The sequence below is a fragment of the Cladophialophora yegresii genome (genome assembly GCF_000585515.1).
Source record: "Cladophialophora yegresii CBS 114405 chromosome Unknown aczIN-supercont1.6, whole genome shotgun sequence".
NCBI classification, from domain to species: Eukaryota; Fungi; Ascomycota; class Eurotiomycetes; order Chaetothyriales; family Herpotrichiellaceae; genus Cladophialophora; species Cladophialophora yegresii.
This window is the reverse complement of record NW_006913050.1, coordinates 907549-934237: the sequence shown is the minus strand read 5'-3', so window position 1 is coordinate 934237 and position 26689 is coordinate 907549. Positions and strand designations below refer to the sequence as shown.

General features: G+C 55.0%; 6 protein-coding genes across 6 annotated transcripts; 3 read left to right on the top strand and 3 right to left on the bottom strand.

The window, feature by feature from the left end:
* Positions 1 to 402: 402 nt before the first annotated feature.
* Positions 403 to 5373, bottom strand: A1O7_08341 (VPS15 protein kinase; the record flags this gene model as incomplete). The annotated part of the gene is made up of 3 exons (XM_007762334.1): positions 403 to 792; positions 826 to 2028; positions 2071 to 5373. The coding sequence occupies 3 exons, from the start codon at positions 5371 to 5373 to the stop codon at positions 403 to 405; spliced, it is 4896 nt and encodes a 1631-aa protein (XP_007760524.1).
* Positions 5374 to 6057: 684 nt separating this feature from the next.
* A1O7_08340 (uncharacterized protein) lies at positions 6058 to 9177 on the top strand (the record flags this gene model as incomplete). Its single annotated transcript, XM_007762333.1, has 1 exon — positions 6058 to 9177. One exon carries the CDS (start codon positions 6058 to 6060, stop codon positions 9175 to 9177), a length of 3120 nt encoding a protein of 1039 aa, XP_007760523.1.
* A 1696-nt stretch (positions 9178 to 10873) lies between these two features.
* A1O7_08339 (uncharacterized protein) lies at positions 10874 to 14344 on the top strand (the record flags this gene model as incomplete). The annotated part of the gene is made up of 1 exon (XM_007762332.1): positions 10874 to 14344. One exon carries the CDS (start codon positions 10874 to 10876, stop codon positions 14342 to 14344), a length of 3471 nt encoding a protein of 1156 aa, XP_007760522.1.
* Positions 14345 to 14774: 430 nt separating this feature from the next.
* On the top strand, positions 14775 to 20630 carry A1O7_08338 (uncharacterized protein; the record flags this gene model as incomplete). Its single annotated transcript, XM_007762331.1, has 1 exon — positions 14775 to 20630. One exon carries the CDS (start codon positions 14775 to 14777, stop codon positions 20628 to 20630), a length of 5856 nt encoding a protein of 1951 aa, XP_007760521.1.
* Positions 20631 to 21212: 582 nt separating this feature from the next.
* On the bottom strand, positions 21213 to 23450 carry A1O7_08337 (apyrase; the record flags this gene model as incomplete). Its single annotated transcript, XM_007762330.1, has 1 exon — positions 21213 to 23450. The coding sequence occupies one exon, from the start codon at positions 23448 to 23450 to the stop codon at positions 21213 to 21215; it is 2238 nt and encodes a 745-aa protein (XP_007760520.1).
* A 1185-nt stretch (positions 23451 to 24635) lies between these two features.
* Positions 24636 to 26689, bottom strand: A1O7_08336 (uncharacterized protein; the record flags this gene model as incomplete). The annotated part of the gene is made up of 2 exons (XM_007762329.1): positions 24636 to 26278; positions 26335 to 26689. 2 exons carry the CDS (start codon positions 26687 to 26689, stop codon positions 24636 to 24638), a joined length of 1998 nt encoding a protein of 665 aa, XP_007760519.1.

Sequence of the window (26689 nt, the reverse complement as noted above, 5' to 3'; positions counted from 1 at the left end):
CTTGGGGAGCGCCACTCATAATTACCGACCTTAGGCATGGAGATCCTTCGTCACAGTGACCGAAAGATTATACAGCTGAGCTGTGTCAAGAGGCCTCCGTCGATAAAACCAGGAAGGACTGGTTCGGGCCAGACACGAGTCGACGACGTGCCGACACACACCTGCGGAGCTGGGGTGTGGAACCACGTATATCCTAATTCGGATGCAGTGTACCACGCAGTATGCCCAAGGGATCGAATAGATGTACTGTCTAACGTAGTGTACCACGAATGCCCAAGTGATCAAGCGCATTCGATGCGCTGGTCTACAGATTCTATGTCAACTAGAGACAGCTACGCCCCTACCGCTTCTATTTAGCAGAGACTTCATCTCTGTCGAATTCGCCTTTACTCTTCTCGCCCGTCAATGAAAGACATATACGTTCCCACCCTGGTCTACACTGACGACACATCCGTATGGCTTCCTCAACATGACCACGTCGGTGATGGTAGCCAAATGCGTCCGGAGCAACTGCTGCTGCGCGGCACTGATTATGGTATTCCTCGGCGGCTTCATTGCCTGCGGAGTCGACGGTGTGGAGGAGCCACTTGCGTTTGCAGTGGCGTTTGCGGTGGCATTCGACGGGGCATGAGAGTTCGGCGTCCCACCAGACGTCGGGGCCGGAGTATCTGCTCTTCGCTTGGGCGTCCTGCTGGGTGCTTCGCCGGCAACGTGGAGTTTCTCCTGAACAAGCGTGATTTGTGCGCCCGCGCTGAGGCTCAGTGGGTGGGAGACTTCGTACTTGTATTTGGCCTTGACGCTGACGCCGACGCTCGTGGCTGTGACCGCGGCATCCTCAGAGTCGTGCAGTTGCGGTCCGGAGACGATGAAGCTGTTCTCGGGTCGACCAATGTCCCAATATCGAAGAGCACGATCTGCACCACCGGTAAACAGAATGGCGTGCTTGTTCGGGCTGTCGGCGTGAGAGCTCGCCGTGTAGTCTGTCGCAATAGACATGGCGAGAATGGGCAGTGATGCCGACGGTGGCGCAGGGGCCTTTTTCTTCGTCGGCGAGCCATCAGCTGCGTGGCCAAAGTCGTGCAGTTGTGGTTCGGTCAGAGTGGTGTCCTTGTCGTCTGAAACTTGCCTGGCGAAGCGAGCCAGAATCCTCTCACTGTTCTCTTCGTCCGGCGACCATGCTTCGTACGAGCCAGATTTCTTACTGTTCGGACTGATGGTACTGGGCCGCATCACCTCCCGACAGACCATCTTCTCGACATCCCAGACGCTGATTTCTCCGCCAGCACTGACCATGACCCATCTCCCATGACCCTTGGTTGGATGGATCAGGATCCGATCGATTCTTGAGTCTGTTTGAATGCCGAAACTGCGCAGGTGCAGCTTGAACCTCAAGTCCCAAAGATTCAGGATGCCCTGGTTCGTTCCCAGAAGCAACCAGTGGTGCTTCCGGTCGACGCAGAACGTGGTTGGGGTGCCGTGATGGACTGGATTGTTCATGCTGTGGATGATTTCCATGTTCTTCAGATCGATCGCCAGGATACGTCCTTTACTGGTGGCAGAGAGCAGGATGGACTGCGAGCTTGCTGTTCGGTAGTGGTAAAGCCACGCAGCATACTCTCGTATTGACTCGTGGCTGCTGTCCGCGGCATGATTGTCAGGGATCGTGTAGTCTCGAACGAGACTTGGCTTCCCGTATCGAGAAGTCTCCCCACCCTCGACGCTTCGATAGTCGACTCTCACAGCGTGAATACTGCCATCGTCTGCACCACTGAGGAATGTATGAGTTCCTTCTACAAAGCAGAGACTCTTGGCCTTTACCCCCTCCGCACGGCGGTGGGTATACCGCGACCGTGAGGTGACGTTCTTCTCCAGTCTAATGGTGTCCCAGATCTTGCACGTTCCATCATCGGACGCTGTTACGAAGAACGCATGATCTGGCGCAGCACACACCCTGTTGATGGCAGCCGTATGTTCTGAAAATTGGGTTAGCAGCTGTCCTGAAGGTCTCCATGGTTCTGTCCCGAACTTCTCCTCTGGCTGAGCAGCCCTTGAAGTGGGTTGCTGCAAGACGTCTGTAACTCTCCTTATTGGCGTTCTGGTCTCTGCGAAGGGGCGATTGCCGCCAAAGTCCATTTGGTCGATGGGGAAGTTCTCCAGGAAGTGATTGTCCAAAAGACGGAGGACGTTTGCGTCACTGCCCTGGTATGAATGATTGGGTTCGTAAAGGGGCGTTCGAGCACCGCTCTGCGGCCGAGGCGACACCGATCTTGGTTTTGCAGCTGCGGTAGCCGTCACAGACAAAGCTGATGGGCCTGCCGTGCTGCGACGGTGCAACGCCCCATCTACCTCGACTCTACCAAACGCATTCTCTGGGAGGGTGGATATTTCCGCCTCCGCTTTGGCTGAATCGGCGCGATTCATCAGGTTCAAGCCGCTGTTTCGATGCCTGAGTTCCAGAGGTGTGTTGCGGCGCAAGGACAGTTTGTCTCCGTTCAACGGTGTCCCACTGGAAACGCTTGGTCTGGAAGATACACTTGCAGATTCAATCGCTATCGCAGGGCCTGCAGTGGCGCGGGCACCTGACGGCCTTTGACTTTGGATATCCATCGGTTGTGTAGACGGCGTAGCTGTGCCACTGGACTGTTGCGTAGGCGATATTCGTCGCAACCTATGATCATCTATGGTCGTCGAGGCGTCGAGAAGGGCGTCGGCAAGACTGTGTCGCTCATCCCGGCGTGACATCTGCTGAGTCTGCCTGGGTCCACCTGTGCTCTCTCTGAGTGGCTGGCGCGAGTCGAAGAAGACGTTCTGCGGAGTGACCTCAATTTGATTGAGGGCGATGATATTGTTAAGCATGCGATGTCGCTGATCGGCATCTTCTGGGAGCTTATGCCTGGAGACTTTGAGTAAATACTCACGCAGTGCTAGGAGTTTGATTTCGTCGTCGGCTGTCATACCAAGATTTCGAAGACTTTCCAGAGAAATCTGATCGTCCTTGTCTTTCTGGGACGGCGGTATCCTGGTCAACAGTCGCTTCGTAAGTGCTGATGGGTTTTGCGGCGTCGTAGGATCGGATAATGTCAGTGCAGCGTCGCGACTTGCCGCCGTCCAGAACAGGCTGGTTGCTTTCCTCGCCGCCCAGTTAATGGCCGAGTCAAACACGATCTTGGGCAGAGGTCGCTTCAAGTTGTCCAAGACGCGCTCTTCTGTCAGGGCAGGTATTGGTCCTTTCAAAAATGGCTGTAGAATAGGCAGGATGATGCAGTACCGATCAGCCGCAGAGATATACTTGGCCGAGAGCACAATGAATTGGACAGCGCTTTCCCGTACCCAGATGCTTGGGTGGATCGAAAACCTGGCAGCGATGCTGACCAGTTCCCAGGTCGTGCTCTTCTGCAAAAGGCCCAACGCAGCCATCCGAGCCAGCGATCGAAAGACCTTCTCAACCACAAAACTCTCTGGGTCAGTCAAAGACCCAACCATCACAGGCAAGATGAATTTCTCCAGGCTCGTAGCTCCTACATAGGAGGCAATCCCTACGAGCGCCTCGAAGAAAGAACATCTCAAAATCCAGTCCTTGTCGTTGAGATAGGTGTTAAGATGCGTTAAAATGACGTCGCTGGTTTGTTGGCTACCGAAAAAGACGCATAGGCGAGATATCGATCCGAGTAAGGCTCGCCTTACCGAAGGTTCAGGGTCTGTAATTAAAGCGACCGTTGAATCCTCGAAATGTGGAAGGAACTCGCGTCTGCTGTAGTCGTAAAGAGCCTGATAGGATTGTTGGGGAGGCAGCTCATCTTCTCGTAGGGAAGGAAGCCGCCCATCAGCACGGATAGCGTGAACCATGTCAAGGACCCGTTCGGCCGACAATGCCAGGGAAGCCAGGCACGATGCATATGCTGACCGTACCAAGATACTTGGTTCACCGGAATGACCAGCGGCCAGATTTTTCAACCTCGGCAGGATGTATTCAGGAAAGATGTATGCATTGATCGGCGAGACGACTTCAATCATCTCAAAGACCGAGGTCATGCCATAGATTGCCGCCGCGCGAACCACGTCCGACGGGTCACTCAGCAACCCAACAATATAAGGCAGTATCCGGTCCAGCTTGGCTTCATCTGGGAGACGTTCAGCAAAAGCAACCAACAGATCGCATGCTTTGAGTCGTGCCGACGCCTTTGCAGTGTTTCTCAGGCTTGCAACCACAAGCGTGAGAAACAACAAGCTTCCGTCGTAGAGGCTGGGGTCGGCGTCTGTAGTTTTCGCCTTGTTGTTCGCCCTCATAGTCAAAGGGGATTTGGACGATGACTTAGAGTTGCTTGGCCCATAGCCGAGAAAGAAGGAGACCTTGTCGGAATCATAGTAGACTCGTTCAATCTTCTCATCGAACTCGCTGAGGCTATCAAGAGTCAGCTCCACAGGTTTCAAGGCTGTCGCCGACCGCGTGAGGTCGAGCATGTACTGATGCAGAAAGCTGTAAAAGTACTCGGGAAAGATCTTTGAGCGGTAGAAGGACAGGTGTTGCTCTGCACTGTACCGCTTTTCGGGATCCAGTGCGATCATATTGAGGATCATCCCTCGCACTTCGGGATCCTCGATCTTGCTGAGATGAGTATGCTCGGGATTGTAGTCTCCGGCACGGTATTTGAACAGTTGACTCAAGGAGAAGATCGGACCCTCGAGGAATATCTCGGCGATGACACAGCCGACACTGAAGATGTCCATGGCCCAGTTCAATTCTCCCTGTTCATCCGGCATCTCGGTCGATGTAAATCGCTCGGGAGCGATATAACACGTCCGTCGACCCGACGTATCAAAGTAGAAGGAGAAGTCGGCCGGGTTGTCTTCTGGTAAGTTTGTAGGCTTGAAGGAGGAGGAGAAGTCAGTCAGATAGAGCCAGTTCCAGGAGGTGACGAGCAAGTTTTCCGTCTTGATGTCGCCATGGTAGACATTGCGAGCTTGGCAGTCGCGCACGGCGCACAGAAGCTGAAAGGCCAACCATTTCTTTTCGATGTCCTCCAAGAAAGGTCTGGTGCTCATTCGGTCGTATACCGAGCTAAACATGTACTGGCGGACGAGGAAGCCTCCACTCGGGACTTCGACAATTCGCTGGTAGGCCAATGCATTCGGAATCTCAGCGAGGATGTTCCTCTCCTCAGTGATCTGGCGAACATATTCGTGGACCCGAAAGGACGAGTAGGGTTTCATGACCGCCTTGACAAATACATAGCCATGCTGACTGCGAGCCCGGACGCTTTTCATGAAACGGGCAGACGCCAGCGTCTTCTCGTGCACCAAGTCGGCCAGTTCAGGGACATCGATGCTAGCCGAGGCCGCGGACAGCGTGGTCATGGAATACCCTTGGCCCATTGTGGCGGTTTCGAGGTTGAGTAAGTTGTGCACGCGGCCACGGAGGCATGTCTGATCAGGTCATGGGTGAATGCACGACAACCATTTCGTTTGCTCTTTCAGCGAGTCCAGAGCAAACCGCCGCCAGATTCGCAGGAGTACGAGGACGTCTACTGACGATGGAGTTGTCCAATAAAGGATAGCGCGATCCTCGATTTGCTGCTGTACACAATATGCAAGAGATACAGGGGTGGAGTTGTCACCTGCGTCTACTGCACGCCCAGACCCAACAGGCAGGCTCCAAGTCAGCGCCTGATCACGTGACCGCCACCGACCGCCCCCCTTGTTATACGGGGATTGGATGCAGTTTGTCGTCATACACAACCGAAGCAAATGTGAAGCAATTGTTCGTTCTTTCTGTGCAGAGAGATGCCCAACCAAGACTCTGGTGGTTGCAGGTTGTGTTTGCCCTTACGCTCGCTCAGAAACTTCCAGGCCTTCACTCTGCCCTGAGTCTGCTTTCACACTGTGCTCTCCGTCACTTCTCTATCCATCTCATTACCGCCTTTGAGGCCCACGTCATCATCGGACTCTCGGATCGCCGGCTCCCTCACCGTTCGATTTTGACTTGAGCTCTGGCTGTGCAAGATGCGGGTGTTGGCTTGCAGAAGATCAACCCACCGATCGACGCGGTGATCACTCAACATGTCGGACCATGGCAGCAACGAGTCGAGACGATCCTCTTCGCAGACCTCGCACAATTCCGCCGACCAGAAGAAGCTGTCGAAGACAATTCGTGCGCAACCCAAACGCCATGGCTCCAAGCACTCCTCAAGGTCCATCGACGAAGATGATCCTGCCCTGACCTCCTTTCCATCCTTCTCCCCTGAGCTGGAGACGAAGTCGTCAAAAAGCACTGTGCAAGAGGCCCTGCGCCAACCACTCCGAACAATTTCTCAAAAGGCAAGGGACCGGAAGGCTACACTAGCTGGCTTGACGAGTGCTTCCCCGTCGTTAAAACAAAATGCCTTGTTCGATGACTCTCCGCGGTCGTCTCTGGATATTCCAGGTTCTCTGCATCTGGCGAGCGATGAACACATAGAAAGACTTATTGCCAGGACAGGGGCCGTCAAGCTGGTTCGACAATATGCTGCAGATCTGGCCCAGAGAGATGCTGAGATATCCGCTTTACGGATTAGAGCGGACCATAGAGAGAGGGAGTTGAAGAGGATCCTGCGAGAAACCAATGTGCCGACTGCGGAGGTCGAAAAGCGGCTGCTGCGGTTGGAACAGGGAGAGAGTGACCCTAGCCTCGGGGCATCATCCATACCTGTGGATCGCACTCCTCCCTCGCTGAATGGCATGATGTCAGAAGCGATGGCTGACGGTATCGTGCTCAGCAGCCCTCTGGAGAGCACCTTTCCTCCAGTTCCTGGCACCGACCCTCGAGGTCCAACCGGAGTTCTACAAGCGGAGCTTGAAGCCAGTCGCAGTAGAGCTGGGTCAATGGCGTCTTCTCAGGCAAGGGCAAGTCGCACACCGAGCCGAGCAAACAGTAGCCGCAGCGACAGCAGCCAGGACATGGAGGCAACACTGCGTCCCCGCGTCTCGAGCTCCAATGTCAACAAGGGTTCAGCTCTCCAGGCTATCTTTCAGCCTCCTTCAAACTCGTCCAGCTACTTCATTGGTGGCAAGACCCTCACCAGGAAGCCGAAGGCGGCTGACGAGGCTAGTGTACGATCCAACCAGTCCGGCCGCTCTTTTGCCTCCTGGACTCAGATTTTCAGCGGCAAGACCCAGGCTGGTCGATCTAGAGCATCGTCACTTGGCCAGGGTCAAACTCCGACAGCAGAAGCTGAGACGGCGCTTTCGAAAACAAGAACGAACACTGCCCTAACACCAAATAAATCTTCAGCCTCCCTGCCTGCCACTGGCACAGTCAAGGGTCGCCCTCCGCCAAAACGCGTACCCACTGCCAGTCGACTCACCCCCAGCCCAGGCCATACTCGGAAAGAGTCGAATGCAAGCAGCCTGCCTCCAACCGTTGAGCTGGACTCTATGATTGAAAGCTCGCAACTGCCGCCGACCATGACAAACCATAGCGTTGAAGCGACGGGACTACTGACAGATAGATTCGGCTTCATCTACGATCAAAAGCGACGGAAGAGACAGAGCCTGCCACTTCGTGGGCATAGGCGGAACAAGCTGAGTGCCAATGAAACCATAGCCAGCTTCAGAGTAGGGGAAAGTCCCCAATCTACCGAGGTCTTGATTGACAGACCAGCTACTCCTGCTTCGATTGACGATGAAACGCCGAAGAAATCATGGCAAGATTATCTCAAGGTCCCTGCAGCTCTGTCCTCCGGGAGGCCGAAGGAGTTACTCTCACATACACCCTCTGCTGGCGCTGTTGTGACGGTCAGCACTGCCGATGCGACAGGGACTTTGACACCACCGCACCGAAGTCGGGAGGCTTCTATTTCCATCTCTGCGGCCTCGAAGAAGGCACTTCCAACTAGCAGCGTGGTCATGGAGCCGCAATCTTCGGCAGTCACCGCTACGTCGACAGATTTTGGCCTCGACTCAGAATCTGAAAACCTGGCCGATTCTACTTCGGCCAAATTACTCCTTGAACAGCTCACCGAGTTATACGACGCACTCCAATCTGAGAGGGCTGCACGGTGGAACGATTTCTTGCGGCGGGTCAGAGCAGAGCGTGCCAACAATCCAGACCGTGCCACCAACAACACCCCCGAGGCCGATCTGCTGGAAGGCGAATTGATCGGAATTGCAACACTTGGGCGTTCCACCAAGACGAAAGCCAAGTACATGCACTTCAGGTCGTTGGTACTCGGTGGAATCCCTGTCTCACTGCGACCAAAGATCTGGGCGGAATGCTCGGGCGCCAGTGCTTTACGAATTCCAGGCTATTATGAAGACCTGGTGGCACGGTCGATAGAAGGCACCGATATCGATCCTGACATTGCCAGTCAGATCAAGGCTGACGTGCATCGCACGTTGACGGACAATGTCTTCTTCCGACACGGGCCTGGCGTGCAAAGACTGGAGGAGTTGTTGAGGGCATATTCTTTGCACAATCCGCGCATCGGCTACTGTCAAGGCATGAACCTCATTACCGCCTCGCTTCTGCTCATCTGCGCCACCGCCGAGGATTGCTTTTGGCTGCTCGTCGCCATCATTGACGTGATTCTGCCCAGCCAGTACTTCAGTTCGACGTTGCTGGTTGCCCGTGCCGATCAAGTGGTCCTTCGTCACTACGTCGCCGAGGTATTACCCAAGCTGAGTGCCAAACTCGACGAGCTGGGCGTGGAATTGGAGGCTTGCACATTCCACTGGTTTCTGTCCCTCTACACGGGTGTATTGACTGGAGGTGAAGCTCTCTACCGAGTCTGGGATGTAATTCTCTGTCTGAATAGTTCGGATGCGTCACCGTATGCGCTGACTCAATCCAAGGCCACCCTTGGGGTGGACCTGCCTTCACTCAACTTGAGTACGCCGTCGACGCCCGTCACTCCAGCACATCCTCCACCAGAACCCGCTGATGCCAAGTCTTCTGACGAGCACGACGGGACGAGTTCATCCTTCCTCTTCCAACTCGCCCTGGCGTTGCTCAAGCTCAACGAGAATGCAATCCTGGCACTAGACTCGGCGGCACAGGTCTACACTTACATCAACCACAACATGACCAACCACGCTATCAGCATTGACGCGCTGGTCCAGGCGAGTGAGGGCCTGCGGGCGAAGGTTGTAAGGAAAGAGGTGCTGGAGAAGAGGAAGGAAGCCATAGCCGAGTTAGGTGGTTGAGATGGACCAAGGCAATCACTTTTTCGGAGGTGGAAAAACAAAATAGACAGGGTGCAGCTAGACAGGCGGCTGCATCTCTGTGAGTGAAGACACGAATCAGAACTGAAAATTGGGAGACTTGAAATTTAGGCTTGGAGCTTGGAGCTGAGATCAGGATACACCTTCATCCTCTAGCTCAGCAAAGCTGATGGATGGCGCCGAGGTGGCCATCAAGCCCAAATGCCCTTCGATAGGGCACGAACATACAGCCTGTTTCTGTCTGCGTCGAGGAAGAATCAGCACTCGGCACGGAGAATAGGCCGGCACGGCACGAGTTCCCTTTGTCACATCCCTCTGGACAGGAGCATTACACCATCAGAGACTGAGACTGCATGCATGCACCCGGTCTGTCTGCATTTTTCTTATATGATACCCCTACCGTCTGTCTGTCTGGTCTAAATTGAAGAGAGAGCGCAAGGTTGAGTATGAAAATGACAATGGACTTAACCTCTTGCCTCTGATGTGCTGTCCTCTCACGCTAAATTGTGCTAAGTGTTGTATCTGGCTGTGTGACGTGTGATGTGTGCTCAAGGGAGATACATTCTGCTAATTATGCTGCTCGATGTTATGCTATGCCATGCTGATGCTATGTGCGAAGTGAAGCTTGCTTCTCAAGGTGTTCGAAAAGAATTTCCAAGTTTCTCGGGTAGAGCAGGGTAAGCCAGTAGAGAGATTCGAGTTCCAAACTTCGCGGCTGAGGCAGAGTAGAACAGAGGAGAGATTCGTGTCTCGCGTCAGCACGCACGGCAGCCCGCTCTATGCTTGTAGGGCGCCGGCCCGTATGCAGTAAAAATCGATGTAACTTCGATAAATCTGACATGATATATCGGTAATACACGTTCGAGAAGAGGAAGAGGAAGAGGAGCAGGAGGAGGAAGAGGTGATTGTGTCCATGTGAGGTGGGAGTGAGAAACATTGCTTCTCGACGGGCCCCTGGGGCACATCACGCAACACAAACCAACACGACCCAACACATGAGTCTGTTGGATATAGCGCGTTCCAACAGGTCATCGCAGACATTGCCTTTGAAGAGCAGCACCTGTTTCAAGTCAGCTCGAGCTTCTACAAAACCCTGGTTCAACTCTTGAAGGAGGCCGCCGCACTAGGAAGCAAGCACCCCGTTCATGAGTACGCCTTGCCCATGCATGAGCCGCAAGCACACGGACGCGTCTCCTTTGAACGGCATGCTGGAACTGACTACTAGGTAGGTTGTTGATGCCTGTTGATGCTGCAATGAAGTTGATCCGAGTTGGAGCCGATGAGCACCCGTGGCACCTTCCCTGCGCCGGACTCCGGCCGAACCCAATATGGTTAGCGGCTGGTGGCTTGTTTTCTTCACCGTAATTTTGGAGATGACGCTCCGTCCACGTCCGTCCCTGTCCTTCTCCAAGCGAACCGCTGAATGCGACAGCAAGAGTCAGAGCATGTCAGACCAGTACGGCAGTGAGAAGTGACCTTGCCGCCTCTTCTCCTCTCGTACATTGCTTTGGGGGCAGCAACAGCCAGGTCATACACAACATGTCTCGACGCCTGCGCCATAATAGCCCTGTTCGCAACGCGCTCCCTGTCTCGACCCTCGCAAGATCCTGCCGGCCGACAGCGCCTTGACCTCTTTAAGATTTGACGGTGGTGCTGGTGGCAGTGGTATCTATCTGAGATGCTGGGGAGGTTGATTCAAGGGTATGCCAGAGGCAGTCAGCTTGAAAGTGCGACGGATGAGACCCATACACGCACCCTTCTATGGCCGGAAGTCCATCATGATGGACGGTCAAGTTCAGCTTCACCGCCCACCACTCCGTTCGGCTCTCCTACAGTCCGCATCTCGCCCTTCGATGATCGAGCTGGCCTGGAGTTGAGTGAGACAAGAGATTTGAGACTCATCGTGGCGCAGGATGCTTTCGGCACAAATGACCGTCCTCTGCTGCTGTTCGACACTCAACCTGTCGACGCCAGCGACTCGACCACCGCTCAGAGGACGGGTAATCCGTCTCAGCCTGCTGGACAAGCGGCTCGTGGGGGTTCCGGCACTTCCATGATGGGGCAATTTCGAAACAGGAGCTCAACGATCTCGGGAGGGCCGGCATCCTGGACACGCCCCAACAAAGACTCGGAAACAACGGACCATCTCAGCAATATCCTTGACTGCATGTTCGGTGTAAGCAGTGCGGCAAAATCCGGATCCAGCACCAAATTGCACTTCCTCCCCGGTGACCGGAGCCCTCTGAGCGACCTAAGTCCACGCGTCCCAACATCTAATGCTCCGGCCACTGCACCCCCTCGTACCCCTCTAGTGAGAGCAAAAACGGCTATAAGTGCTGAGAATACCCATGCTTCAACACCCACTGTAAGAGGGCCAGATCCTGAAACGCGCGATGCCATCTTAGTTACTCGTATGTTTCCCGTTGCACTACCTGAGGCCCAGGACGACTTAAGGCACCACCGGGCGTCCTCTGCTGGACAAAGCAATTCAGTCAGTCCGATGTCCAATAAGAAGGATGAGCAATCCGACTCCCCGATACAGGCTAAGAAGCCCAAGCTGGTGGAGAAGAAGACTCCCGTATTTGCAATGGGTCTGCTTTTCTATCTGCCTCGCCCTGGGGACGTGCGCCCTAGTACTTCTTCGGCACGCCCTACTTCAAGAGCCTCATTTACTGCGTCATCGACTCCTAACTCTCAAGCGTCAGGGTCTTTCTCGTCCTGGACATTCATGAATGCTATTCCGGAGCATTTGTGGACGGATGAGGGATCGAGCTACCTGACCGACAAAGGGATTGAAATCGTGGTCCGCAATTGGGATGTCATACTAAGGAGCCTCGCTGTAATCGAGGCACTGGCGCACAACAAGATCAGTGGGCTTCTCCAGGAGGTCGACTTTGCCTTGACAAGCTCTGCTGCCAAAGCGCCAAAGGGCCCCTATGAACAACGCACAAACCAGCGCAACATCTATCTTCGGTCGCCAAACAGATTGAGCCAGTTTACAGATCTTCAACGCGCTGCCAAGCACACCTTGTGGCGAATCTCCTATGCCTTGCGCATTCCACGTGTGCTCACCGGTTTGGGCCTAGATAACGGTGGCCATTGGCTGGATGAAGCTCGCTATCTCGTACGCCTCTGTGGGACCAGACAGCAGAATTTCTTCCTCTTCAACCTTTTGACGGCCTTTCTGGGCAGCCACACAGATTGGCTGGAGAGGTTAAGCCCTGACTCGTATCGCAAACAGTTTCGCGCGCTGCACAGGGGAAAAGCTGCACACAGCAATCTTGCATCTCGGACTGTCATCATCTGCGATAACCGGTCTACGGCGCGTCGTATAATCTTTTTACTTGCATCATTTCTGCCACGCAATGCGCTCGCCAAGCAAGGTAGCGACTTCTTCTCGCCGCTCCTGACTCCCGACATCAGCTCTTCTTCACCAGCAAATAGAGGGCTCCATGAAGGTTCGTTGCGTCGCCATGCTCACAACAAGTCCCGCGATGGGCCTGTCTCGTTCCCCCGTCGTGATATCTCCGGGCTTTCCACCAGTGAGTCATCCGCTGAAAGTGTTAGCGCCATCTCTCGAGCAATTCGCAGTAACACCCGGCTGCCCGTCTCGCGTACTGAAATCGAGCCCGGCTCCAGCAGGCAGACCTCTGTTTTCGCATCGACAGATGGGCAGGGCCAAGTTCACAAGACAAATGCTACCAGTTCCACAGCGACTCCTGGGTTGGGCACTCCAGTCCCCCACTTTGCGACAAAGACCGACAGTTACTTCCCCGAGACCGCTGTTGTCGATGGCGATATAACTGTTGCGGAGGCGGATCTAGCGAGAATACTCCGACGAGATAGCACTACTCACGCGCGCTCCAGACCGCCGAGCATCAATTGGGGATCTTTGGTCAGCAATGTCTCTGGGTTTTGGAACACAAGACAAGATTCTACAGGTTCGTCAAATGAGATTTCCACCACAGCAGCCACGGGGAGTTTGAGCGACCGCCGCAGGCTCGCCCCGAGATCAGTACCAATTCAGGGCAGACTGCCCAGCCAATTGGAAGCCATGGTTGCCGAAGCCGCTCATCCGCGACAAGAGGCCCCAACAGATCATGGAATGGGGCATACAGCGAATCGTCATCCGTCCATCGATCCGAGTGAGGTACGCCCTCCACAATTGACGGTCGACGCCAAAGATGGTGTCATTGACGTGGACCTGAACCTTCCAGGGTTTATCAGCTGGAATGAAAGGAAGTCCCCTTCATCGTCACTACTGCATCATTCTCCCTCTTTCGCCAGCACGGACGAAGGTGGGTCGTCGTACAGCTCCCACTCGTTCGGCGTCGATGCGGCGGGCTCCAATCCTACCAAGGTTGCAGGCTATCTAAAGCGGTACCACGAGGACTTCGTTCTCCAAGGAGTCAAAGCTTATCCCGAGCTACAAATCGAAGTGGAGCAGAGCATGTCGAGGGAAGAAGGCCCTATGGGTGCGTGCTGTATACCACCATCAGGACAACGTACCAAGGAACGATGGTCTCATGTTTGCACCACTCTACTCGCCGATTTCCGGACTTTCTCCATTCAACGCCTGACATTGAAACGGATGATGCATCAAGATGTGACCGGCGAACCGGCAACCGCCGGGGCTGATCCAAACTCAGAGGGGATCTCTGGCTCCGCAGCTTCGTCAAGACGACCGGCACGCGCCAAAGTTACGACTGTTGAGCGATTTGAACATGAGAAGGTCTTGGACTTTGACACGACTCTCACAGACGCCATTGAACGTGTCCTGAACGAGACCGAGGCGGCGAGGCAAAAGTCGGTTGCGACATCTCGATCCCATTCGCGTACTGCGTCTGCTGCTACGACGACTTCTGCCAGATCCATGCCACTGGCTATTTCTGGTTCCGGGAAAAACAGGGCTTGGCATCCTGCGTCTACAACGGCCCAGTCAGGCTGCCGCCAGGCCGTGGTCGGAGCGTTGGAGGAAGTGGTAAGAAGTGTAAATGATGATTTGGCCAGACATCAGCGCCGACATGGCGCCGATGGCCGGGTCATCATCGATGGGGATGCGGTAAATCAAGAAATGAAGCAGGACAATGTCTTGCGCGAAGGAGTGAAGAAGTGGCTCCTCAATGTCGATACGAGGAGCGTATGGTAAGAAGAAGCAAGGGGTTGCCTGGGACACGCGTCGTGGACCCGGGCTGTACATATGACGACTGATGAACCCCTTTCTGTATGTGGCCGCTGTGCCGACACCATGATACCCTTTAGAGCAGATATGTGTTAGTAGTAGAGGTACTTTGCACGCAGGCGAATCGAGCAAAAGCTTGAACCGTGCCATGAGTGCAGTTTCGATCGCTGTGTCTGTGACCCGAGGCCTCCAATATCCATCGGGGTTGCCAGCTGGCCTGAGTTGGACGGGGCGTCCACCGAGCGCAACTGCCACCAAAGACGCCAAGTCACGTGGCTGCGTGTTTGGCTTGGCGTGTGGCTCGACGACTTGATTCACCTTGGTCTCGAGCTCAGCAATCTACAGTCTTTCGACATTCTACTTCACCGCCGACCATGAGGTCGAGACGCGCCCGTCCATGGATCAGAAGACGGTGCACCGGAGAACCAGTAGCGGCTCGACCTTGCGGGCATCGCTGAGCGCGCAGTCGGCACCACCACCTCCACCGTCAGTTCGCGCTTCCCTCTGGATCCATGATGACAACTTCTCTCCGGAGGATGTCCTCATCAACGAATCCGTCTTGGAGGATTTGGCTATCCGCGAAGGCAGCCTGATCAGAATATACCCAGCACCAGAGACGTCCGATGTCCGTGACTTCCAGTCGCCAGACGGTGAGCAAGGCGATTCGAGGCGCAATACGGGACCTCTGGCGGATACCGATGGCATCTCTGGCTGGAAGGATCACTACCTCTGCATAGCTAAATTTGCGCCTGCTGAGTTCAAGGCGAGGCAGACTAATTTGCAGGTCTCTATCAAGGCTCACATTGCGACGGCGTTTGACTTCCGGCCACGGTCCCATGTCCGCATAGTCCCCGCTTCTTTCGAGGAATGCACAGCGTCTCATGTCGAATTCAGCTTCAGAGACACCTACCTTGCAAGGTCGGACATGTGGCGGTTGGTCGGGCAGGAATTGGCTGGTCGAACAGTATATGCCGGACAGAGGATCACTTACATGGGCACGATCAAGCTTACAGTCAAAGCGATTCATGTGCACCATCACAGGGCCTCGACGGCATTCTTCGCTGGCACGACAATCCCCATCTTCCGCAGTGAAGCTGCACGCTATGTGCTCTTCATCCAGATGTCAAGCGAAATGTGGGACTTCGATTCCGAGGGCAATGGGGAGATCATGTTCAACAGGGTTATTAATGGCTTCCTGCCGGACCTCTTCAAGCGGTGGACGGACTTGGAAGTTCGACACCTGGTCAGCATTGTGCTCTTTGGGCGGCTGGAGTACGACAAGGTCGACCTTGCGAGGAACAAGGACAGGAGACTTGAAGTGGCGCCGGCCTCAGGCGCGCCCAACATGACGGCTCGCCAGTACCAGGACTTCTATCGGGTCGTAGTCACAGATATGGCTAGTGCGCAGTGGACCACAATTCTGGATGAGCTGAAGAAAGACTTTCGTGTTTTTCTGAGAGACATCTCCCTACATACGTCTAACCAGGATGACATAGTCGAGGACGATACCAAGGCGCGCCCAGTACGCATTGCTGGAAGACCAAGTACCGCCATGAAGGGGAACATCCTCGAAGCCATCAATATTGCCAGTACTCAATTCGCACACGACTTCGAAGACCGAGACCTGATCCGCACTGGGGTCTCCATCGTGGTCGTCACCGCCGGCACGGGACTGTTTGAAGTCAACCGAGATCTTCTCAACCTGACATCGCAAAACTTGACGAACAATGGAGTGGGCATTGACATTGTTTGCTTGTCCAGGATGCCGCTGCACTCTGTGCCTCTGTTCAAGTATCGTTCATTCGGAGCCGAAGAACCGCTTTTGTCTTCGATGGCCGAAGATGCCGGCAGTCAAGATCGCCACTACTCATCTAGCACGAGCTTCTTTGACTCGGTTCAGCCCAGAAAACTGTCACCGGCAGTCTCATCCACAGCCACGAACAGCACCCGATTTTTCGCGAGCTTCATGTCAGGACGGAGTAATGATGGCCTTCACGGGTGGAGCTACGGCATTCCTCAATGGATTGACCTCTCGTACTGGTCAGCCGACATCGAGCCCCTGGAGATCAAAGTAGTAGAGGGTCCAAGCAAGGCTACGGGGCCCCCGTCCAGACGCAAGAAGGGCCCTTTTGTCCCTCGAGTCAGGATGTATGAGATCCAAATGATGGGTCTCATGGAACTGGGCATGGCGGATATGAGCATACCGTACATGGCAGAGACCCAGGGTGCGGCTACAGGGCGGGTCAAGCGCAGGACCTCAAAACGCCAACGTACGAACGGGAGTCGCAGTTTGTCGCACTCTCCCACTCTATCGCGCAAAAGTCGCCTCAGTGCAGGTCGCTGGCGACCAGCCCCAGGACTGCTCTCCTCACATGCCAAAGCATTTGGAAGCGTATTCGACCGAATGGATCAATATGACTCGGCGTTATTTCAGACGCAGCTCAAATCGGAAGCCGCTTCGAAAGCATCCAAGGCACAGAGTAGTTCCTTGGCAGTCATCGATACGGCGCCGTCCAACCTTTTAGAGAAGCCTCAACCGGATCCCAAAGCACCCAAATCTGGGTCAGGACTGACGAAGGTACTCACGAATAAGTCTTTGAACTCGCCCTTTCGACCGCAGCTGCCCTCACTTGTCTCGGCAGATGCTTCAAGTCCTAACATGACGATCAAGAAGACACCCGAGGCTGCGAAGGTCAATCGCACGCTGAACTACGCGTTACGGGGTCTGGCTCCTCCTGTCCGTGCTGTTCCTAGTACCGAAGTCAATATTACCAATGCCCAAGCACAACCGCCGTTCGGCAACCCAGGCCACTCACGGCCAACTGTAGCCACAACAGCTGCCAGCATCCGCTCTGTCTCTACCAATAGTGTGCTCACTGAGAAGCACAATGCAAGCCCCGCGACTTCACAAAGATCTCCTCGTTTCCAGGGTCGTCTGGATGACGCTCCATCAAAGCCGATCTCCATCAATACACCGTTGCGTAAGGTGCGCGATGATGGACTTGGCGAGGCTCAGGGATCGGATTCTACGGCACGGGGCATTAAGAAGCACATTTCCGTCGCCAAAGCCGACACCGGATCCAAGCACGAACCCGATAGTGACTCATCATTCTCTACAGAGAGCGACATTTCCGATAGCTCAGACGGTGTGGATACAACCGATAGCCAGCTCGGGATGTCGGTGGCCAGCTCTGTGCCCAAGAGTGCACTTCCCTTCGTCCGCAATGTCAATGCGTCGAATCCGTTGAAAAGGCATCCTGAAAGAGAGACACTTTATGGCAGATGGCAGCATCTATATCCTCGCAAGCCTCGTGCCGCAACCGTCAAATGGAGGTCCCTGTGTACTCCTGCTTCAGTTCCGTTAACGACAGAAGACTTCCCAACCAAGGAGGAGCTTGAAATGGACTTTGATTCTGCGATCTACGAGCTGACTCTGACGCATTCAAACGAGCTGCTCGAGGAACCTGAGTCTCGTGATATCCTTCTCCGAGAAATGCTGGCTCTGAGATTTGCACACGGGTATCAACTCGTCGTTGGTCCTGCATTGCTCGAGGCTATGGGGCCTGGTACATGCGACAGCTCATCTTTCTTCACACCCAACCTGGTAAGGCCCGATGGTTCCTTCATCGTCATGTCGATGGGCAACACGATACAGAAGATATCGCTCCAACAACATGATCGCCTCCAGGTGACCAAGTATCTCCGTAGACCACCGGCAGTCAAACCTCTAGCCCCGCAACACATCAGCTATTATCCCAACATCCGGACCATTCTCTCTGGAGCATACAAGCTTCGAGACATGCAATTTAGCGGCTTCTCCGAGCAATACCCTTGGGAGGCAGCCGACAAGTATCTCGAGAATCTGCAGAGGCAGCCCGATGTGGATGTGCAAGCTCTTCGTTTCTGGCGTGCTCGATTCGTGCTCATCCCTGTAGCGCCGCCGGCAAACTCTTGGAGACCTGCGTCCGCTGAGCCCGAGGAAAGTGAAGAAGAAATCCATCTGCGCGGCATCCGGGCGTTGACCCAAATGTGGCAGAGAGCTCGATACGTTCCGCTGGACGAGCGAAGACCAGCGCACAATCGCCTCAGCACCATGAAAAGGAAAGATCGCAACCCTTTGAGAATCAATCTTGAGACCCTCAATCCGTCCGAGCTAGTGGCGACCGAGCTCGACAAGCTTGTTGCGGCCGAAGAAGCTGGAGAAAGCCAGAACACCCAGCTGCTACCGGAAGCCGAACAATTTGACCGAGATTCGTTCGCCCTGCCCAAGTTGGCTCAAGCACTACAAGGCGAGAATGGCATCGAGATCAAGACGAGAAGGTGGCACTGGCGACTGCATTACAGCTGCTTCATGGGCGAAGATCTCACCAACTGGCTTGTGCACAACTTCCGGGACATTGACACGCGAGAAGAAGCGGTCGAGCTCGGCAATGAGCTCATGAAGGAGAACCTCTTCGAGCACGTCAACAGCAAGCACAACTTCAAGGACGGGAACTATTTCTACTCGATCAAACCGGAACATCGAACGCAGCGTACAGACGCGAGACAATCGTGGTTCCCCGCAAGCCGTCGTTCAGAGCGGTCGATTCCCCCTACTCCGGCGACTGAACACCCTAACCGGGAATTACTGGGTGGCAGATCTCGTTCAGGTTCCAATCCGGCGGTTCATGGACAAGCTGCCTCGGAGCTTGCAAAGACGCTCGCAGACAAGAAGAAGCGGACCGTCACCTTGAGCAAGATGATCCGCATCGACGTGGACACGCGGAAACGGTCCAACAAGCCGGAAATTGTCAACCTGCACTACGACAGAATCCACAACCCGGAGAACTGTTATCATCTCGAGCTCTCTTGGCTAAACACCACGTCCAAGCTGGTCGACGATGCCATTGTCGGCTGGACGACCCAGGCCGAGAAATACGGCCTCAAGCTGGTTGAAGTGCCCATCGCAGAAGCTTTCAAAGTACCGGAGCATGAACCCTTCCGTGCTGCCTACCGGGTCCAGCTTGCACTGGAGCCGCCTCGCCGCAGTGCAGCCACCTCGATGTACTTCACGGCAGCGGCATTCGGACCGCAAGCACCTCTTAAGGAGGACGTCCATTTCTACCAGAAAGCCCTGCTGAAGCGCTTTAATTTTGTGCTCGACCTCGAAGCGCCGTCCGAGTTTCCCGAGAACGTCGAGATCAAGTACTCGTGGGGTGATCTCGACTACCGATACACACAATTCGTGCACCGCTCAGGCGTCTGTCTCGCTCAAATCACTGATGAAGGGGACTTTCTCCTCCTCGCGAACAGACTGTACAATTCCCGCCAGGCCTCGGCGAAGGAGACGTCCAAATTCGACACCAGCAAAAAGGACAATCTCAACCACAATCTGACGCCAAACACATCTAGCTCCATGCTCATGCGGCCCACACAGACACTCACGTCGACGCACTCAGCACCGGGCCCGAGCATGCAAGCCTCGGGCATCATCGGCCTGAACGTCCAATCGCCACACACGGGGCCGTACGCGTCACCACTCATCCGCCCCCTCAAATCGACGCCCATCCCGCCAACTGTGCCTGACGCGCGGACCTCCTCGTCACTCGACGCGGGCACGGGCACGGGCACGGGCAACAACACCTCCAGCACTCCCGCTGGACTTATTGCCCCCCCGACCATTCCTCACCATCACTTCCAGCCACTCATCCCCAGCACCAACGTCGCGATCCCGCAAACCCCCAAGCTCATCACAGCCGACGTCCTGGGCACGCGCCGCGCCCTGATCGCCTCGGGCCTCACTCACTACGTCACCCCCGAGCAAATCAAGGACGACATCGAGTCCTTCTGCCACGACGTCGACCAGCTCGACGACTTTTACAAGGAAGTCACGCTGGCCACGGTGCTGCCCGCGCCGTCTCAGGCCTCCGGTCTGCGTGATGTGGCCCCGTCATCGTCCTCGCCGCACATGGGCGCGAGTGGCACACACGGGAAGGAGTTGAGGGTCCGTACCACTACTACCACGGGCAACAAGACGAGCTCGAGCTCTAGTCTGCTCAGGCCCGTTAGGGAGCCCGCCACGGTATCGGAAGGTATGGGCATGGGCAACGGCATGAGTGTTGAAGTGATCCCGGAGTTCAAATTGCCGGGGCCGAAGTACGGGCCCATGAGGAAACAGACAGAGGGTGGGAATGAGGCTGGGGGTGGCGGTAGTGGAGGTGCAGGTGGCGGCGTAGGTGGAGGTGCAGGCGGCGTGTCCTCCGCACAGGGGTGATGGGATGGTCGACTGGTCGACTGATCGCACGCTATCATGAAGCGACGAGTGTCGACGGTACGTGTACGAGTACGAGTACGAGTACGAGTGGATGGACATGGACTTGGCGATCCGGTATGCCTCTATGGCGCGAGGGACGGAACAGAATAGATACCGTCCGTACGGAGTACACGGTGGGGGCCACGGGGCGTCTCAGTGCGCACCAATACGTCGATTTGATGCGAAGGCTTTTTTTTTATCTTCCTCTGCATGTTTATATTGCACATTCGACGGACGTGGGACGTGGACATGGACATGGACAGGCACATACCAGTACGGTGCGACGGATATATAGTCATCACGCAGTGCGGAACAGATAGATACTACGGAGTACTTGGACAACACTGAGTAAAGGTAGGGCAGATGGGCTTTCCGGTGCGTATCGTCTCATGTCGATTCAAGGGGGAAAAGCTTTTCATCTTCCGATGCATGCATGTTTATATATTATATATATTTAGGTGCTCTTCGTGCCCCCTGTACATGGTCCGTTCATTTCAAGGCAAAAAAAAAGTCAGACATGTTATATCATTCAATTATATACAATCATCGCGGAACCGTACGACTAGGACTAGCACCCCGGCTCTTACTCTTACTCCGCCCACTCGCACCCGCCAAGGGAGCCAAACTCTCACGACTCTCCGTGCGGACGACCAACCCCGCGCGATCAATGGCCGTCGTGGGCCTCAATTTCCCGGTTCTTCCGGGACTGCCGCCTCCGGGACCTCCGGTACCGTTAGAACTCGGCTTATCCTTATCCCGCGGCGAGGACCGGCCATGCGAATGCGAGGACGTCGGGCGCGACGTATTGCCCGACAGTCCGAAGGCCTTGTCTGCGTCGAGACCCGCCGCGTCGTCATCGGAAAAGTCGTTCAACTCGAAGTCGGCGGGGTTGTAGAGGCGTTGGTCTTCTAGGTCGCGAGTGTGGTGGAGCAGCGGGCCTCCGCGGCCGTTGATCAGCCGGTTGAGGAATGCAAGTGGGTTGTGCAGTTTCGGGGTGAAAGGCGAGGGTGAGAAGGCGTGGGATGGCGGTGCCGACGAAGGGCCCGAGGGGTATATTGCGCGGTAGACGCGCGAGCGTCGGTCCCGGCCGCAGAGGTAGAATGTCGCGATGATGAGGATGAGGAGGAAAAAGATGAAGCCTGGGAGGCGGTGCGGCGCGTCCGATTTGAAGAGAGTGTCGTGGATGGTGTCGGTTATGCTTTGGACTCCGCCGCTAGAGTCTGGTGAGCCCGAGCCCGAGCCCGAGCCCGAGCCCGAGCCCGAGCCCGACTCCGGAATCGTTTGGAGGCGTCCGCCGCTGGGGTATTGGAAATCCTCCGGAACGCCCGGGACATTGCTACCAAATCCGACGGGCAGAACATCCTTGGAAGCGGGTGGGATTTCGGCCGAGGCGTAGAGGAGCATCTTCCCCATCGTCCAACTGACTTCGGTGGATTTGATTTCATTCACCGCCTGGAACGGATCGACGAATCCCTTGTCTTTCCCGCTTTGTAAGACTTCCTTCGTGCCATTATGGTCCGAGACATTTGTGTCTTCCAGCCCCACCCTCGGAATCCCGATCCCGTCATGAAGCATATTGATGAGCCAGCTCGCCTTGAAACAGACTTCCAGTGCGGTCTTTTCGTCAACCTTTTTGCCATAAACATGATCCTCCACGCTCTGTTGAATATCTGACCAGTCCTGCTCACAGAATTCCTTTACCCTCTGCTGGTAAGTGTTGAAATCATATGCCTTGTCCTTGTGCGCCATCTCGAAGATCTCATGGGTGGTATGCCAGTACTCGCTGATTCCAATGAAATGGTTCACCTCGAAATCTATCGCAGGCACATGGACGCCATGGATTAAACAGGGTTCATCCGGACAGGGGATGTCTTTCTCCAGAAGAGGGAACGTTCGCCTTAGACATTCATCGAATTTGCCCATACCGCGGAGGTAATGGTTCGACGACGACGGGCCCTCGTCTGAGATGATTGTGCCGTCGAAGTTTAGTCGTAGACCAGTTGGCAGACACGGGTCGGGGACCTCGAGGACGCCATCGATGGCGTAGGATTCCTCCAGATCTTGAACATAGCGGCGCCGGGCTTCGTTTGCGCCGAAACCCAGCCATGTCGTCACGAACACTCTATACTCTTGGGGCAGGCCATTGATTGTCCTCAGTCTCAATAGTGTGAGATCGTTGGCGTGCTTTTCGGCCTCGGTCGCATTGGGCGCAAAGGCAATCTGAGCGGATGCGCCGCCCATGTCCAAAAAGCCATACGTGTGGTGTCCTTTTCCATGTTGATGGTCCTCGGGCGAGTCGAATCCTCCAAGCAAATAGTTTGCAGCGATCCACCCGTATAGTCCTTCCGTCTCTCCTGTTATTACCTGGATATGGACATCACAATCAGGTAGTGAGAAATCCGTCTCGGTTCTGATGTAGGAGCATATGTTTCGAAGGAGGGCTTTTTGTTGGTGGTCGGGGAGGAGGCGCATGCCCGCTGTCGCGAGGAGGAAGATAGGAGTCTCAGGGACGGCGTCTTGAGGGATATACTTCAGAGCGTGTTCGAGCAGCGGTTGCAAGTGATTCGGGCCGACAAGGTCGGGTGCCCCTCCAAAGGTCGATACTCCAGGGTGGACTTTCTTCGTCCATTTGTCCTTTGTTTCTAACTCGGGGAGGGTAGGTAGGGATGAGGCTTCGAGACGCGCAACCGAGTTCCCAAGCCATCGATATATGTAAACTCGTGTTCCAGATGAGCCAGCATCCAGGACCACTCCATAGCGTTCATCTTTTCCGTCGACCATCGCGGAGGTCTTTCATCGCATGCCTGGAGAATCAAACCGCGCCTGAGACCAGCCAGCTCGCGAAAACAAGACAGGGAGAGCAGTCGTTGCGGTTAAGCCAAAAGAGGGGGAAAGAGGGACGAGAAGTGGTAGATTAGGTGGCTGTAGGAAAGCGAATGATCTTATTACGAGTCACTCGTACTCCGTAGAAATGTTTGAGATGGCGTTGAGGGCGAGCGTCTGGGCGACCCTCCTTGCGGCGAAATGGAGCGTTACGTAGCCACAAAACGACGCAGCCTTGTGGCCCGATTGACCTCGGCTGGTCTTTCCATACTTGGTCTAGCTGAAATTACTCAGCCTTGTCCATTCAGCCCTGCCCGCTGATTCCCTTTCTTCCACCAAAACACCATCTTCCCGCATGCGTGCACAACGACATCTAGCACACCTTCCTTAGTGTACTTGTACAGACAGGACCCGTACTACGACCACTTCGCCGGCTCGCTTCTGGTTCTTCCCCGTGTTGGCCGCGACCCCTACCTCAGATTGATACCTCCTGGCAATGGCCTTCGGCATAGTAGAACACCGTGGAAACAGTACCTGAGCTGTCAGCTTGTCTTGTGCAATGCATCCCGTATAGGACGCGAGGGTCTGGCGGGAATGAGATTATTCCGGACCGCCCTAATCAGTGGTGGCTCCTGCAGTATTGGGACAAATCTTCCTAGTTGCGCGGGTGGGTGTGCTGATTCGACGGTTCCAATATCTACACGTTCTTTCCTACATAGACTTAAGTGTGTCGATCAGCATGGGCTTTACTTGGCCCCGCAGGTTCCCATCTCGTTACCAGTGGTGGAAGGCTCTGAGGTTATTCTTTTATTGCTTTATTCGAAAATCAAGACCCTCCAAAAGCTTCGCTAAAGCCCATGCGAGAATGTGGTCGAAGGTATCTGACCAAGACCAATGTGATACATTCCAAGAGCTGGGGGACTAAGGGAGCAGCGGCGGAACGGCCCAGATCTGTCTTGCGGCCGTGTGAACGGAACGTGACTCGCAAAAAGGTACGCTGATCCAATGGCGACAGAACATGTCTTTTCTGATTGTATCGGCAGCCCACGTGTAAGATACGGCTGATGACGCGGATATTTTGCGCAGGAAACGCATTAAGTCCTCCAACTTCTTTTCGGAGGACCAGCCGGGTGCTGCATCGCGTCAAAAGAGCTCAACAACCTCCTCCTGGCAACCAACAAAGAAATTAAGGTCCTTGATATTGGCCTGTCCAATTCTCACATATGGACCGCCGTCATCACCTTCGGGAATAATGAGCATGGCCGTGGAGCTGATCCTTTGAGGTTCCGGGTCCGGCATGATGGTATCGCTATCCCATGCATCTCTCCTGTCGTTTCCAGTCATCAACAGAGCACTGAACGCTTGAGTGACGTGGTCGCCCCCGACGTCAAACCACACCGCTGCAAGCCCGCTGTGTCTGGCGGCTCCCACCGACTCCCCTGTCATAGTGGCGAGAGCATGGCCTTTGGGGACTTCAAACCATAAGTCGTGCCAGGGCGCGTCATCTTCGGCCGTGTCATGCAAAGTGGCAAACACATTATGCCTGATGCGCCCTGCAAGCTGCAATGAGGCTCCAGGCTGCACTCGGCCGAAGGGGTTTGTCGGGTTCGCGAGGTCCACTGAAACGGAAACCACTCGCGCCATTCGCCGTTCATAAGTACTGACCAAGTTGTGCGAGGTCTTTCCAATGACGGAGGCCCAGGACCAAGTCGGGGCCACGTAGGTGGAGGGCCGTTTTCGAAAAGACGGGAACTTCCACAACCCGGTCCAAAGCAGGTCGTCGAACAAGTGCGACTTCCACATTCCCGCGAGATATGTATCACCCGTCAAAACAGCGACGCGTTGCGCAATGGCAGAAACGGCCGGGAACTTGTCCGTGACGACGGTGAGATTCCGCTCGCTGTAATCTGCGAGGATGCCATTCCACTCGAGTATGATGTCCGTTTTCGTTTTCGCTGCATTCTCTGGACCGTCCTCAGGCGGAAACATGACTGAGAGAGTGCGTAAGCCCCCCATCTCGGTGCTGTGGGGCTCGAACTCGGATGCACAGCGCTCAGCACATTCCCAAAAGATGCCATGCTGTGTGAAATGGATCAGCCTGGTAGATAACAGTCTCTCTTGGAGGACCCATGCTCGTTGCTGGAGAGCACTCTCACCCACAGATGCGACCCACTCTGGTGGCTCGGCTTTCACATAGAGGGACGGACCGTCTGTGTTTAGGAAGAGAGGGCAGGACCTGGGGTTGAGATCAAAGGGCGCTTTGTCCGGAAACAGGCCTATATCGGCGCTCGCGGCTCCCTGTGCTGCTATTGTGAAGATGGCATTTGCATAGATATAACCCATGATTGCACTTTGAGTCTCCCAGTCTTGCAGTCCCAGTACATCTCCTGGCCGGGGCTGTATGATACATAGGGCGTCCACCCACAGGTAACGAACGTTCATCTCACGACAAAAGGCAATTGCATCTGTAAAAGTCCTGGGGAGATCGTTTAACGAGATCGAATCCATTCGTTGCCGAATATTCAGAGATGTCGTGGTCGCGGCATGCGGCCGGTCACCCCATGAATATGAGAGCGCGGAATAAGGCCCTTGGGCCTCGTCGAAGGGCACCAACCGCACGTCGCCAATGAGCCCTTCAGGCTGAACATCCAACAAGCGGGCAGGCCGAGCTGGGTTGGTCGCTTGCTGGACGCTGTGGGCATGACATTTCTCGTGCTCCTCGTTGCAAACTTGCATCCATGCGTGGATCCTTTCCGTGTACGGTGGTCGCCTTACTGAGTCGAGGACTGTAACGATAAAGCACCTAAGCCTCTACCAAGAGAGGAGCCTCGATTTCACTCACCAGGTAGGTCAACTTCGGCAGGATCCTGCAGAACAGAGTAGGTCACACGCTGCTTGCGGGCCGTGTTGCGATAAAGGACCTCTAAACCCTGAATGACATGTCCAGTGAGACCCTTCCCCATGTCATACCAGCGCACAGCCAGCGTATCAGAGGAGCTGGCAAGTTCGGCATGCCGTATCAGGCGCTCATCCCGTCCCCATCTGAACTTTTGAATGTTCCAAAACAGGACGGTGCAGAGCTCGCATCCTGATCTTGCAAAGGCCTCGAACGCGGCAAAGCTGTCGTGGAAAGGTACTGGTTCGCCATCGCATTTGAGGTCATCTGGAGTCAACTTGATGCATTCTTGGCATCGCAT